The sequence below is a fragment of the Corvus hawaiiensis genome, chromosome 11, assembly GCF_020740725.1.
Source record: "Corvus hawaiiensis isolate bCorHaw1 chromosome 11, bCorHaw1.pri.cur, whole genome shotgun sequence".
Taxonomy (NCBI): Eukaryota; Metazoa; Chordata; class Aves; order Passeriformes; family Corvidae; genus Corvus; species Corvus hawaiiensis.
The window spans coordinates 23,839,077-23,855,451 of NC_063223.1; the positions used below are offsets into that span (position 1 = coordinate 23,839,077).

The following is a 16,375-nucleotide window of genomic DNA, read 5'->3' on the forward strand; positions in this document are numbered from 1 at the left end:
GGTAAAACAAGGGCAGATCATTAGGGGACTCATAATATTCTGACCAGAAAAGCTACACTTGATGTGTGACCATCCATACTCAGCAGAGAGGATGATGAGGATGACGAGGTGTTGCTGACCACTAGCTAACAGCCAATGCACGTGACAGCCAGTAGACTCCTCACCTGTCAGTGAGTGTCTCTCTGTTTACTGGCTGTGACCAGAATACCAGGGCTGAACTCATGACAGAGCATAGTAGTGTTATGGAAACCTCTGTGCATACATTAGGTTCTGTTTACTGTGGGTTTGCATTCATATTTTTAGATTACTTAAAGCTGTAGGTTTGTCAGATGTGCACATTCATTTGCAGCAGTGGGGGTGAACTCAGTGACCCAGAAGGTCCTTTCAGCTCCCACGTTCATCATTTATTCTTGTATCACATTATAAAGTAAATGAGGAGTTACAGCTTGTCACCATTGAACTAAACACTTTCAAACAACACTAACTTTCATATTACCTTCAAAAACAAGATGTGCTTTATGAATTGAACCATGGAACATGGCACAGATGCATCAAGGGTGATGAGTTTCACAGTCAATGTCTTTCAGGAACACAAACCCCATTATTCAAAAGGAAAAGCACAGAGGTACCTAAGTGCTTTTAACAATGAGCAGGATTAGAAGGTAAACCCTTTCAGAAATTAAATAATCTAAAGGTCATTGCAGATTTTACCCAAGACTTTCAGTAACCTGAAATCAGTCAAACTGAGATTCTGTCAGATTGGTGCTTTGATTAGAAAGATACTAAAACTGGAATCTCTGTCAAACAGGAGAGGGAAATACTGTTTTTTTCTGGGCACCACTAGATTAGAAATTTACTCCAGAAACACTGACTTCTAATACATGCCACAGTGGTCTGGCAGACACAAGGTAAAGCTTTTAAACAAAAGAGGGAATTACAGAACTTGATTTTTGTCACCCTAGTCACTGTTAATCTGGATTCAGAAACAAACACTGACTCATTTTGAATTCTGAGAATAGAATTCTCATCTCCTTTTTTATGTCACTCTACATACATTTCATCAATTATGCAATTACTCTGTTATTTAAGGGTGACCCAGCAAATCAGTTGAAGCCAAAACATTTAGTAAAACTTTACTCTGAAGAAATGATTGCTTTCAGTAGTTTTAACTTTGTTCCTCCCTGTACAATAGGATGACGTCTGCTGCAGGACCCTTGGCAGTGCCTGCCTGGTTTCTTACCTTTCACAAAGCCTGCCTGCAAGCTGGCAATGCCAGTGAGTGGTGAGCTGAGAATGTGCACAAGTACTCACTTATACGTAGCCACATCTCCCAGCATGGCCACTGGCTGCTGGACTCAGTCAGGATGAAACCTTGCCCATGCTGATTGAAACAGTGCTCTCCGACTTGGGGTTATAGATGGGCAAAGGGAAAGGTGCAGACCGAACTCTTCACTGCCTTCTCTGTCAAACCTGTAACCCAGCACACAGCTGAAGACAGCTTTTGCTGCCCAACCCATTCCTGCTGAGCATTGATATTAACAAGCAGGGCAAGTTCTGTGCACAACAGATCCTGCACAAGCCCACAACCGTTATGTGACACACAGAAAAATGGCAAATGCTCAGGAAGTGAACTGGGTTACCAGAGCAATCAAAAAAGAGAAAAATAAAAATTTCTTCACAATTGTGATTACACATATTGTCTGTCATGTGACTCAGGGTAATCACTTGCAGCACTGGTATCCATTCATAAAACTTCATATTCCTGAGCTGCCAAGCCAGTGACTCACTGAAAGAGCAAGAAATACCTCCAAGGTGAGCTGTACAAAACCATGGGTAACCATGGCAAACCTGAACGAAAGGGAGAAGGGGGGGGAGTGGAGGGGAGAATTCCTGAGACAAAAGTCAAATATTTTAGTGTGGAAGAAGTGTGACCAGTTTTGACCTGCTCTCAGCTCCCATTTTCCTTGAAGCAGCAGAGGGTCCTGTGAGCAGACGAGCCCGGCTGTCTGGTGCCGCTTGGCCCTGCCTGGCTCTCTCTCGCCCTGTTTGGCTCTCTGTGCCTCTCTCTAGCCCTGTCTGGCACTGCCATCTCGTGTTCTCTGCCAGAACTGCTCCCTGATCACACACAGCTGCCGGCAATTTTATTTTGCATGTTCAGGTATAAGGGTCACATCACCTTTATGTTTCTTACTATTTTTCGACTCCCACCACGGATTCTACTCCCTTCATGTAGACCACAGTCAGTGTTATTTCTCCGAGCTGACTTCCAAAGGGAGTTGCTCTGGACATTCAACAACTGCGTAATTCCAGAGCACAAGGCAACTGAACTGGAAATTTGGTGCTTTCAGCACAAGTATCACGCAGAACAAAAAGCAGTTCTGACCTTTACTGGTGGCCAGACTTGTAAAGAATATGATTAATAGGCACCTTTGTACTGGCCAGATTCTCCAGCCATGCTGCATAAACAGATCTGCTAGTACAATTTTAACTCTTATGTCCAAAGTCACGCTGTTATTTGCTGGGTGCTAAGTATAAAACCCACAGCCAGTAATGTCAGAGACAAACATTCCTGTCATGCCTTTGATGGACAGGTGTCATGCTTGGCACAGACTTGCACTCCTGCCTCCTCTACAGTCTCCTGAAGTGCACATGCACAAATCTTCTTCACACCACTTCAACCAGTCTTACACTACCTGGTATAAACAGCTCCACAGAAGAATATTTGTATTTTGTGTGAGAAGCTCTGAGACTCTGTAACTACACAAATCTTGCAGCCTATTTTTGTGAACATACTGCTACTACCCCCAGCTTCCAACAGCACCTTCCACATTTTAGCTGAGCACAGAGTGCAGCCTGGATGGTGCTTACTTGCAGAGGTGCAGACTCTGAAAGAGTACTGTCATACAGGGCACTATGTGGTTACCATCATGCTATCTCAGCTGTTCTAAAACACTCGATACCCAGCTGCCATGTTACCCACCCACATCTTGAGGCTCCCCTTCTGGACCTGTGAGCTTTATTGACTCTCTGAGTCATTGCCTTTCTGTTTCCCTCCGTCCGTGACTTTCTGCACAATTTCAAGAGGGTACTGAAGGTCAAAGATCCCCCCAGACCTCCCAGCAGTGCGTCAATCACTAGTATAAGGTATCCCTGTGCCTGGGCTATTTTAGCTTTGGAAGCTGGTAGTGACACCGACTACTTGGCTGGTAGCATTCTGTAGGCACCGAACTTAGTTCTCTTAATGTAACACCACAGAAGCTAACTTAGTTAAAAATGTGTTTAAAAGCACCCTAACCTGAGGCTAGTCAGAGGTATCCACCTACACTTGATATGGATATTAAAATAAGTACAGCTGTGTTTGGATTGACTCAGATATTAATTAGAAGAAATATCACAGAATAGTTCTGGTTTGAAAAACTTCAAAGATCATAATGTCCAATCATTATCCAAGAACTGCCAAGGCTACGCCATGTCCCCAAGTGCCACACCTACATGTCTTTTAAATCCCTCAGGATTTCAGATCCCTCGGGGGGACCTTCTCATTCCAGTATGAGCTCACCCAGCTCCCCCAGCTTCTCCTCATCAGACTTGTCCTCCAAATCGTTCCCCAGGTCCATTCTCTTCTCTGGACACACTCCAGCTCCTCAAGGTCTTCCTTGTCATGAGAAGCCCAAAACTGACCCCAGGATTCCAGGTGGGGCCTCACAGTGCCCAGCACAGGTGGATGATCACTTCTTCCCTGGTCCTGCTCCCACACCATGGCTGGTACAAGCCAGGTATCCCTGGCTTTCTTGCCCACTGGGACACACCTGGGCTCATGCTCACACTTCAAGAGGAAATCATTCTTAGCCAACCGAAGCTTAAAACAGAGGGTTACTGGAATCCGGAACACTTGCATGAGACATTTTGAAACCACACAAAAAAGCCAGGGAACATAATTTTCTCTCACATGTTGTCCTCATTTTTTCACATTGCTCCTTCCTTCTGTGGTCTCATGTTCTTTGTGCCTCTTCCTAGCCCCTGGAGCTAATAAATGTGGTAGCTGATCCCTTTAAGATGGAGAAATGCACACTATGCACTACGATATCTGTACTACCAGACTACACTAAATTGGCAGCTGGTTTTTTGGAATTGAATTTTTCCTAGGCTTTATGCCAAACAATCCACACCCACAGCAGATTCAGCTGCTTCAAGTTGCTCAAGTCCAGCCGCATCCACAGCTGCCATTTTTTTTCCTTCTTGCCCCTTTCATACTCTTGTATACCTTCATCTGTTTTTCTTTTTTTTTTTTTTAGATCCACCTCATACAGATACACAGATCACACTCTTCCCCTCTACTTTCTTGTTTCCCCTTCTGCTACTTCCTCTTCTTCTCACTCCACAGAAACACATCCATTTTTCTATTAATAAGTATTTGGGGTTGGAGTAGTGGCTTTTTAGCTTTTTCCTACTGCTCCATGAAAAGATCCCTTCTGAAACGGGATACTGGTGAAAACTCTCCTTCAGGGGAATGGGAGAAACAGCAATGACAATTTTGCTCCCTACAAACAACACAGGAAGAGGATTTATGTGGTGCCCCCTTGCTAGATGTTCTGTCAGGGTTCTTAACAAAGCAAGCTCTGCATATATGATACAGCAGCAAAAAGTCTCATTTTACACCTCTGGGAAGAGTAGTCCAGAAGAGAATGAAGAGTCTAACCCAAGTCAGAGAAGGGATGAGGGAAGTTCATCATTCAGTGGCTTTAAGAAGAGTAAGCAATACAAGGGAGGAGAGAAAAGTCTGGATTCTTACCTTGCTTCCTACTGCCCAATCAGCTTCTGCAGCTAGATTGGAAAGGCAGAGCACAAACATTACCTTTAGCTCTCATCCCCTCCTTGGGCTGCAATTCCAGTTCTGCTGTGGACTTTTGGTAATGTGGAGGGGTTGAGAACACCCTGAGAGCCTAACTGCATATTATGTTGAGATGATGAAAAAGACTTCAGCCTCAGTATCACAGCTCATAGAAGTGTTCTCAATTCCATGCCCTCATTGTTCTAATTAATTGTTCTAATGAATGTTTTCTTGAAGCTTTTATAGATGAACATTCAAAATAACACGCAATAATAATAATATACTCAGAATAATCACATTAACTAGCTGCTTTGCTTGGTTATGAGCTCATGAAGGTGACCTTTATATTTTTAATTGTTTTTTCAAAGTTCTTGAATGCAAAAATACCTTTTCCTGGTCCTGTAGGTCCATCTACTACATCAGCCTCTAAAAAAACCACAAGAATGTGAATATAGTTTTGAAGTTCTAATTAATGTAAATATTTGTCTAGCTGAATTTTACCATGTTATCTAGTGGGATCTCCAAAAAGTACCTCTGTCATAATTTTCATTGCCTTCATCCCACAAAACCAGGTACATGGGAACTTCCAGGTCTTCTATCTTTAGGCATCTCAGTACATCCAGAAATCTGCCCTGTTCCTCCTTTGGGAGGTGAGCAACTTGTTTTCAAGCCTCACTTGCAAGAAACAAAGGATCACTGCCGGATTACTGACTCCATAGCAAGCATGAGTGTGACATTTGCTGGCAGATTCCTCTCCCAGAGACTTAACTCCAGCCACATCTGCAGCTGGAATGCTGAACCCACCCTCCATCTCTGCACAGGCAACATTTTCCCCAGGGCTTAGGGAGGGGATTTTTCTACACAGAAAAGAGTCAAAGAAATGAATGTTTTACTTAATAGCCATTCACTAGACAAGCTTTTAATCTAAATATTCTCCTTTGACTGTTTTCTCTTTTTCTTTCTTACTAAAGCATTCTTGAATCACCCTGTTTTACTTTTCAAAGGCCTGCTCTTGTGTGCATGCCGATGGATTTACATGTTTCTTCTGTAGATCATCCAGCAGGTAAAGCTCCTGTTATAGAAAATGCAGACCTCTACAAGCAGGGCAAGTGTCCCAGCACACATGCTCTGCTAGTTCACTGCATACCCCTGAGCAAGTGTTTTCAATGCCCAAGGAAAAACTGTCATCTTGCTCTCCAGCAATAAATTATGTTGATGAGCTGGTGTCATGCAGCAGACTGCTACCTGATAGAGAAACAATCAGCAGAATGGTTCTGAGAAATCCTACCTGGGGAAACAAGAGTTGTCAAACTAGAGTATAAAACCATATTTAATGTTTCTAGGGGCCAATATGAAGTCATTGATCCAGGAATATCTTCGTATTGATGGAGCAAACCTCAGCCTTGCCCTCAGAGTTTGGGTATTCTCATTCAGGGGCTTTTTGTGAGTTTGTTTACTAATTCTACCGGACAAACATCAACTCAATGCATTTTCACAGAATCCCTGACTGGTTGGAAGGGACTTTAAAGACTGTCTTGTTCCACCCTGCTGGCATCCCTGCCACGAGCAGAACATCTCCCACTAGACCAGGGTGCTCAGGGCCAGGAAACACTTCCAGGGAAGTTCTGTTCAGGGCCAGGCTGGATGGAGCCCTAAGAGTACGTGAGTATTTTGGAGAGTATACGAGAAATTAAGATGTAATTTCAGGACAACTTGTCACCACTGACACCACAGCCTTAGTCCTACCCTTACTTTCCCTGTACCAGTACAAGTGTTTGCATGGTTGTTCAGTGCCACACATTAAACCAGTCTGATCCAGGCCAAAACTAATCCACGAAGATCTCATGGAATAAGAGAGGATGGTGCCCCCTGAATGTGAGCACAAATAATTAATTTTCTAATCCTGCAGAAAACTTCATGTGAAGTATTCCGTTTCTTTCAGATAAAAATTAGTATATATTTGGCCCCTGGCTGAAAATCCCTTCAGCAGACTACTTAAGCCAGCACCTTCTTAAACCACAAAACCAACAGGCAGAACACGCAATTCCTTTTCTCTTTTATTGCTCCTGCCAATGTGACTACCTTTACGCAGGCACATTGCTTTCCTAGATTAAAAACTGTTTTATTAATCTGGAAGCAATGTTTTGCCCTCTACCCCTTCTCCTAAGGTTATCCAATTAACACACAGTTGTCCTTTTAAGAAGTTTCCACATTTTCTCTTTAACTTTTTTGTTTTTCAGATCTGTGTAAAGGTTACTTGGCAAGAATACATGCACAGGACGTTAAATGGAGACCAACCCACCGCTAAAAGGTAATGCACATAGAACATAATACAGTACTTTGACATCATTTCAAATAAATACCCACATACAAATGTAGTAATTTTAAATGCAACAATATTTCTTATGACTCAATACTGTAACAGAAGATGGAAATATAAGTCCCCACATCTAGGAATAATAACGCTTTTTCCAGCAAACAGAAATCTTTTCCGCACTGTCAATATTAGGTCAATTTGTACTTTTTTTGAGAAGTGGGAGGGCTCCCCTCCGGAAGTACCAATTTAATCAACCACATGAGCCTCACCAAGCCATTGAGAGCCTGACATGGCTTGTTGATGCGCTTCTCTGTTTCTGTTTGTTGAAATCACAAATAGATACAACATGCAAAGGACATCCCGATGTGTTGCAGTTCACATCTGCACACAGCGCCGTGGTTCCTGCACCCATCACCGCACACCGCCCACAGGTAAGAGACATTCCCGACGCATTCCTGGACTGATACCATAAACGTGGTCATACACTGCTCATCTGTTCAATGTAAGTCCATTTGGTTCCCAAAGTGTAGTCGGGTTTGTTCAGGTTTGTAGTTTTGTTTTTTTTCCCCTCTATACCCCTGAATTTGCAAGGATTTGCATGATGAAATATCATTGACTAACAGAATTTTTTACAATTCCTTGAATATATAATCTCTATAGTAAGACTACCATTAAAAATGTGCGAAATGGGAGTTCACTCAGCACTTATTGCTCCACATCTTTAACAAATTCCAAACCAGCTATTCCATTCCTCCTAAGTGACAGGACTTAGCCTACGCTACTCTAAGAGTCTCCCCTCAAATGATCAAAGGCACTACTGGCAATAATGAGTGACAGAAAGGCGCTGATAGATAACACCCTATCACTGACCACTTTAGAATTTTTCTTTCTAAATGTACCATAATTTGGCACAATAAAATGAAAAAAGTAACAAAACAATTCCAATTTGGAATTTAACTGGTATAGTTGTATAAAATTCTGTTAATCGATAATACTTCAACTTCCTAAAACCCAGGAATTCTGGAATTTATAGGTAATACTACTTATTTAATATTTTTCAAGTGCCTATTACTGTTTTAACCAGAGCAAAGTCAAGTTTTCTTCTTGTTACATTGAACTATTCCTAAGAATAATAATACAATATGAAAAAAACCCCAGAATTTGAATACCCTGGATTTCTTAATGAACATGGCAGTTAAAAAATCAGTAATTTAAACATATAAAGCATAACATTTTAATTAAAAAAAAAGATGCTGAAGCACAGCACATATTTTAGCAGAGCTCCTGCTTTTTTGTTGAAACTTTTCTAATCACAATCTAGAGTCGTTCCCCCCCAAATCTCTGCCACATGCTGATATATAATTCGTAAGTCACAAGTTTCAAATTGGAGAGAGACTATGAGCACAAACCACTGCATTTATATAAACTCTTCTACATAAGTAATTAAAGAAGCTAAAGAAAAATATCAAAAGTGCACAGGTTTAACAATCAGGTAAAAAATGAGCATCTGCAATGAAGTAAATTCCCCCATCCGACATTTCCAGGAGAGCACAGACTAACATGGTGAGCGTTACACTTGAAGTAGGTTTCTTCAGCACTTGTAAGGTTTCTTACTGCAGCAGCACTTATAGGTAAAGCTTGTTTGTTTTATAGCTTCAGGCAGAAAGGGAAGGTTTCAGGTAATATATAGGAAAAGGTGTTTTCAAAAGTTAGGATCAGGTCAGTGGTTTCCATTCTGTGTGCAATGGGCCACCACTTTGAACCAGAGTGAGGAGGGCTAAGAAATGCTGTTGCACTGTTGGAAAGGCCTTCTTCAGGGACTACTCTATAGCTGAAAAATGGAAAAACAAAATAGCATTAGAAAAAAAAAAAATCAGTGTTTATTTCTCAATCAACTGAAAACTTAACCCCATGTGCTGCACAGGCAGGTTAGTTGGCTGAGGGTCTGTTAGCTGGCTGGGGGAACTGCAGCCACTCCAGCTCACAGATGCCTTCCCACTGGGTGAACAAGGCTTTGTGGGCTCAGCCTGGAAGCAACAGCTTTGCAGAAAGAAGGATTCTTACAAGTACTGAATAAAGCTTTGCTCTTCAAGCATAAGTTAAAAGCAGTGAGTGTGCAAGAAGTGTTTTCAGTGAAGCTTTAGGTTCTCCAGAAACATGCAGGTCAGTCTATCATGCAGGCCTATGCAGAGAATCATCCAGAAGAGCCTGCTTGCAGAGGTAGGTGACGGCTTAAGGAATTTTCCATGCTTTACCCCAACCCATTGAGACTGATACGAAAGACTTACAGCAAATGAACGTCTCAAGAAATTGTTAATCAAGAATTAAAAGACTCAGTCTTAAATACTACCTAAAAATACAAACAGCAGGATCAAGTCACTTTACACCATTCCTCAGTTCTTTTCCTGACAGGATAAACCATAACAGTGATAGACTCAAACAGCAGTCAGGCTGGTTCTTAGGGTTTTTTAAATATTTGCAGAGATGACTGAAAAGGGAAATGATCACTAAGGGTATTGGGCTAATAGCAAAATTGTTCATACTCGGAACTGAAAGAATGAGCCAAGCCTCACAGCAATAGTCACTGTCTGGTAACACCGAAATTGTTACAGAAAATTCCAACTAATTTGAAAAAAAACTTAACAATGCATTCAATTAGTTTTCCCAGTTTACCTTTTTGCCATTAGTACTTTTGCAAAAGTACTGTCATTAGGGATACTGAAGCAGCAAAAACTGTGTTAAAGCTCCCTACTATGGTGGAAGCAGAATTGTTACTGAGTCTATTAGTGCAGAGAAAGTTAGCACTCAAAAGCTTGCTTTCACCATGTATTTTTAAATTGTATTTAATGCAGGAATGAGAAGAATAAAGGCCTTTTGGAAGATTGTGCAGCAAAGAGAAAAGCAGGATTGAAAATTATAAAAGACATCTCTTCCAAAACATCAAACCTGCTATTTAGCAATATTAAAGCTCAAATTCAGGAGAATTCAGTATTTTCTAAAAGAAGTAATAACAGACACACAGGGCCTAGTTTCTAAAACCAGAATTGAAATTTGTTTAAACCCCAACCAGTCATGTTTTAGAAATGAATTAGAATTTAATCACTTGGGGGTTTTTTCTTCCTCTCAAGATCAATAAATGCAATTCTGGCTCTGGGCTGCAGCATTTCCATGGTTCCCAGCTTTGTAGCAAAGTTTCATTTGTTTAAAATCTCACTGTATTAATTTAGAAGACTTCCCCCCAACACGACTAAAAATACCTAGGAAGCCAAAATCTCCCATCGTTTCCCCTCAGTGGGAAAACCAGCCATGCTCTTATTAGCTTCTGTTAGCACTGGGATATCTCCTGAGTGTGCACGGGCAGTGCACGGAGCAAGCTGTGAGCATCGACAGGGACGGGCAGAGGAGCACAACCACAGCACAGGGTTAGAATGGCTTTGGGAACCACACTATCCAGCACTCACCGGCACAGGCTCGCATTGCTTTTAGTAGCACTATAGGCATACAAAAGTATTCAAAAGAGTACAAAACAAACAGGGCTTTACAGTAAAATAAAGTCTGAGGCTAGGCACTTCAAACTCTGGGTTAAACAAAGAACTGTGCCTTTCAGTGCTCCACAAATTTTCCTCAATTTTAGAAGCAACATTTTCAATCTTTTTCTCTTATGTAGGCACCAATTATGAAGTACACTTTTATACTATCAAACTTATTGTAATTAAGTGGGTAAAAAGGCCCCTTAAATGTTCAATATCAGACAAAGGTTTATTTGTTTTTAAAGATTAGTATGTGCACTAACCTACTTCATAAATCATTATTAGCAGGATGATCTGGATCAATTTCCTGTGCCTCTAATGTAGAGCCCTGTGAAACACATGGCTTGCAGACGGAATGCAGTATCATCTGTGTACTTAAATAAATGATTAGAGCTCTGAAATGCTACCTATTCAGGTTAATACTGAGAGCTGAGAAAAACTGTTTGTGACCAACAATGCTAGACCACAGTCATATTAATTCTACACATATATATTGTGTGGCTACAGCTTCTTTCCTGTACAGGATGTCTCAGACAGGTTCTTTCCAAAGTGTTATGCTTGCAAAGAGCAACATAAGACCACAAAGATCCTTTCAGGACATAACTTCTTAAAGACGTACTGTCTACCAGGTAGGATCCCAATTCTTAACATTTTAAATTTTGTATCAGATGGAGTAAATATTGCATATTTTTAATATAATTGTGCAAGTTTCTTCTGATTATCCCTCTGAAGAGAGGGACGCAGAGTGTAAATAATGTACCAAGGTTTTTTCTAGCTTTTATAGCCTATAAAAGCTTTAGGACTTTGGTTAGTGGTGATACAATAGCAAGTATTTAACATCTGCTACAACAGGCAAATTAAGTTTGACTCTAGTTTCCAAATGCTCTGCATTCCCAAGACATAGTTCTAATTTTAACCTTTGCTTTTCACCACTTAAGCCAGAGTAACAAGGAAGGTTTTCTGTTTGTTTCTGCCTATAAAAGCATTTATTGAAGTATGCTGCAACCCTGGAGGAAGGATCACATTTGTGCTCTACAGACTACAGTAAGTAACACCAGATACATACTCTATCAGGTGTACTCTTAACACTTACCATAAACAGCAAACCCCAGACATGTTAATTGTGGAAAAAGCTAATTGCTTTCCACTATTAACTTGTTAATAGCATCCCCATACTTACGCATTAGTTACAGTTAAGACCACCATAATACAATCTGTATTACCTGGTTCAACAACATACTAGTACAAATCAACTCACTGCAACGTTAGATAGTGGGGATTTACGCTGACAGTTACAGCATAAAATAAGATGCAGAATATGGTTTTTCTAGACATGTGTCCTAGTCACAATAGATTTTATATTTCTCACTACAAAACACCTGGTTGTTCAGGACAGATCCTTCAGACCTGTCTCCACAGGACCGAACGTGACTTACACTGGGGTTACTGCCCTTGGCTTTGGAGGCAGACTTTGTGCGCACCCTTTTGGACTGCTCATGGTCCAGTTCCAAATGTTCCAGGCGCTGGGTCAAGGCCAGTTTCTGCTGGATAGCCATCCGAAGCAAGGAGTTCAGAGTCTTCTTCTCATCCTCAGCTGCTGCAAGTTGTCGCTGCATTTCATCCAGCTGTGTAACATATTCATCGCATCTGCAATGAAATACATCAATCTTTAGCAATCCTGGTTCCATTATAAGCACCTTCCAATATAAACCCCTGTGTCCCACCTGCACAGCAGTGACAGCTTTGCAGCTGCTTACATACACACTCTTAAATAGGAACTTCAACCAAGCTTATAGACAACCACAACTACTTCTCACTGGGGTTCTTAAAATCCCTTACTCAGCACTTCATGCTCATGCCTTTCAAGATGGTGTATAATTAACAGCATCCTTGAAGAGCGGAAGTATGCAGCCTGATGTAACTGTATTTATGTCTGAATGTCAGCGAGATGTCCTCCTGCAAGTAGACCCCATGCAGTCATACTACTTTTGTCTCTGCTTAACAGAGATCACAGTGGTTCTAAGCTTCAGGTTGGAAAGGGTCTGAGGGCAGCAACAGGAGTGTTGTGAAATGGCCAGTGCTAAAATGGCCATTAATATCAGTTGATGAACACCTGAACTGTGACGTTTGTTACTTTAGACAAAGTCCAAGTAACAAATCTCCAGTGAGGACTAACCAGCACTATTAAAAACAAGCATCTTTCAGAATTCTACTTTAACCTACTCTGATCACGCTATAAATAGTGGCTGTCTTCTCAATAGCAAGTGGCCTTTATATAATTGTTCTCACCATCAAAATCAGTTTTAAAACAATTAGAGGAACTGAGTTAGTGGGAAGGCTGTGGTAAAGCTGTATGAATGCCTCAAGCTGTTCCATCTACAGTCATTGTCACTGAGCCTGGAAGCTGCTTAACTTGCACCATGAACAACTTGAAAAATTTAAGTCTACATGTAGGTGCATATTCACTGCACAGAGACAAACATTTATGCAGATAGGTAGAGAACTAAATATTCATAGGTACCAGCTGGAATTTACCATCTGTAAAACACAGCTTCTTCATAAAAGCAAAAATATCAGCAGAGAAGTTCCTTCTAATATTGAAATGGAAAAGCCCCTGATTTTAAGGGACATATATCGTTAGGTAATATAAAGCAGACTGAAAAAAACCCACCAACAAAACAAAACTGGATTGATACGCAGATTCACCAGCTGTGCTTATTCTATCAAGCCTCAAATTCTACTCTCCTTGACTTTAAATACCAGGATTACACCGACATTCCTAATTATATTTGCTTGGGAATAGAAATAGGAAAAAGAAAAAAACCCAGTTTTTTATTTTTGAATACATAGAGAGATTAAACAGTAACTCAGAAATAAAAATATAAAACTGCATGAACTATAACTGCACTGCAGCTTTACAGACCAGGAAGTTTGTATGAGTTTAGGGCCCCCACATGCACAGCAATCTGCCCCCTTGCATCTCTGGGCATCCTGCTCTGGAGCTCCTCACAGCCTCTCTCACACTGTGCAGCCTAGGGGAAACCAATTATGTGAGGGGTCTTTCTTTAAAAAAAAAAAAACAAACTCAGGAACCTTAAACTTGTTGGAACACCAACACCTGCCCTTCTCAGCATGGTCAGATGGACCCTACACCAACTCCTAGACTCCAGAGAGTGGAAGCCAGACTCAGGGCCAGATCTTGTCCCATTAATACATTTCAGCATTAGAGATGAAGAGAGATGGAAACAGCCCTGGGAAGTCTGAAAATACTAAAATAATCTTGAAAGCATAAGAGCTCTTCCCCTCTGAGGGAAGGTGTCACCAGCTCCAGAAGGAGGGCGTGGCCAGAAAACTGAACAGCTCCCAGCATCCTACTGACTCTGTGCCCTGCTGCTCCAGAGTGTCAAGAGAGGTGTTTTCTTCCCTCAGGGGTGGGAGCAGGGCACAGGCTAAAGATTCCTGGGAGGTCTGAGAGGCTATGGGGTTTCCCCCCAGCTTTCAAAGACACTCATGACATGTGAGGTGAAAAGCAAGGTCTGGCTATATCAGAAGTGACCTTTCTGATTTCTTTTCTGCACACACCTCAAAACTGATTCCTTCGAAGCTCTGCTAGTGCAAACCAGGGCGCTGTCCAGAACAGCATTACCAATTCCTTGAGGAATGGAATGTGATTGCTTCAGCAAAATATGATCTGTCACTGGAGTGACCTGGCCCTGTTCCCCTTGTTTCACGCTCAGTATTGCTGTCCCAAAAGATTTGGGCAACATAAAAATATGGGGAGGTTTCCCCCTGCCCTTTTCCAGCTTCTGTCTTGTGAATCAAAACATATCCACGTTTTAGTACAGAATATGAAGTTAATGTAGCCCCAAAACTTTCAGCTCAGTGAAGCAGTGTCAAGATTGCTGCTGTCTCGATCTGACATGCAGCAGAGAAGTGTTAATCCAGGCCAGCCAAAGCAAGGGGGGGCAGATCTCTTCATCCCCACCCCACTTGGAACAAAAAGAGATAAGAAAGAGAAAACAAAACCATTGCAGTAAAGCAGAACAGGGACTTCCCACACCGTCTTACATACATTTTGGTAACATTCCTGCCTCTTGACCAAGCACAGACAATTGCGCCAAAGGCTGACTGGTGACACATAAGCCTGGCATAGTCTAGAAAGCAGTGAAGTCTTTCCCATGTAAGCCAAGCTGTAATTAAAGCCAGAATTTTGACTCCAAAAGATTATTGTAGCAAGTCATTATCTCACAGAGCTTCCTGTCAGCATGAAAGTTTACAACATCAATTGACTGTCCTTAGAAATTACAAGGTATTCACTATTTCAAATACCTATATTGGTTGTTTGGTTTTTTGTTTTCCATAGAACTCTATTCAGGAAGTTCTTTTTTCCTTCCCAACAAAAGGGAAGTGTTATCAGTACCATATATGCAGCTGCAGTTTTTAACTGTGCCTGAGCAACTGTTCTCTCCTATAGAAGAGATGACTGGGGAGAGGCAGGAGTGTTAACTACTCTACCTACACACCATCCTGCATCCTGAACCTGCTTTCCTAAATCATTAATCCAAAAGGAATCATATAGCCTCAAACTCAAACCTTGTCCTGGTGCATGTATGGCTGTCCAGAGTCAAAGAACACCACACTGTACAAAGCACAGCAATCATTTACTGGAACAAAGGGGCGAGAATTTTCCTAGAAGTGGCTCAAGATGTTGCACACAGAAATGGACTGGGATCGGCCCCACTTTCTTCCTTCATGCTGCTCGCTGACTCTCAATTTAATTTTCTCAAAAAAAACCCCCAGCAATGTTGCCTCCCTAAGCATCTAGGATGACATAGGCTCTGGACCTGCTTTAGCTGGCAGCAGCAGTTATGGCAGCTTATCTTTGTTCTCTGTGTATTTTTACTGCTTTGTTTGATTGAAAAGAAAAGCTCCTTCCTTTGACAATTCCATTTGCCATGTGCTAGGCTACTTCCCAGCTATATATTCAATAAAATCAGAACAGAAGATGTATTTCGTTTAAAAACACCTTTGAAAGAAAATAATTTAGTTTTCACGCTTTTAGTAAGCATATGAAATTAGTATAAGCCTGTTGTATTTTCACATATTCACAGCTTTAAGTAGATAGTGAACTCAAGGCTTGGATGCTGCCCATTTTCTTACTACTGGTAATTAACAACATCAAAAAAAGAAGTTTAAGGAAACAACAACTAGAATTTTAAAAACAAAAAAAGCTATATACAAATATGTGGAGGGATGGCAATACTGGCCTTCTGCCTTGCATCTAACCATCCTTCAAGGACTTGAACCCAAATTGCTGGTGGATGAACCTGTGGACCTGTGCTTCATCAGCACCGGCATTGTACTCTGGAAATTGCAGCTTCAGAGATGTTCTCCAGAAAACTAGCAGAAACCTACCATTTTCTCCCTCTCTCCTTCCTTACTGAAAAGTTAACCAAAACAAGCCTCAAGCTGAACTTCTAAAGTCAGATTTTTCTCATCTTTTGATTTGTGATTTTTTTCCCCTGCAATCAATTTTAAGAAACCTGTGCTTTGATTTGCTTGTAAGGTTGAATAACAAATTCTTACATGCAATCTAGAAATGTATCTTTACCTACAAGACAAGGAGATCATACCTCACTCCCATGCTAAATCATTAGAAAACAGGATATATTCATTTCAAGTTCCCTCAAAGCACTT

The 16,375-nt window shown here is 41.2% G+C and overlaps 1 protein-coding gene across 3 annotated transcripts in view; it reads right to left on the reverse strand.

Annotated features, from left to right (window-relative positions):
- Window positions 1-6,875: 6,875 nt before the first annotated feature.
- Window positions 6,876-16,375, reverse strand: part of BICD2 (BICD cargo adaptor 2) — a 61,498-nt gene continuing 51,998 nt past the window's right edge. For 2 of the 3 annotated variants that reach the window (XM_048315594.1, XM_048315596.1), the window contains exon 7: window positions 6,876-12,325. In XM_048315594.1, coding sequence (XP_048171551.1) covers window positions 12,019-12,325 — 307 coding nt within the window. In that variant the 3' untranslated portion in view covers window positions 6,876-12,018. The remainder of the gene's footprint in view (window positions 12,326-16,375) is intronic. The other variant, XM_048315595.1, reaches the window with a different exon arrangement.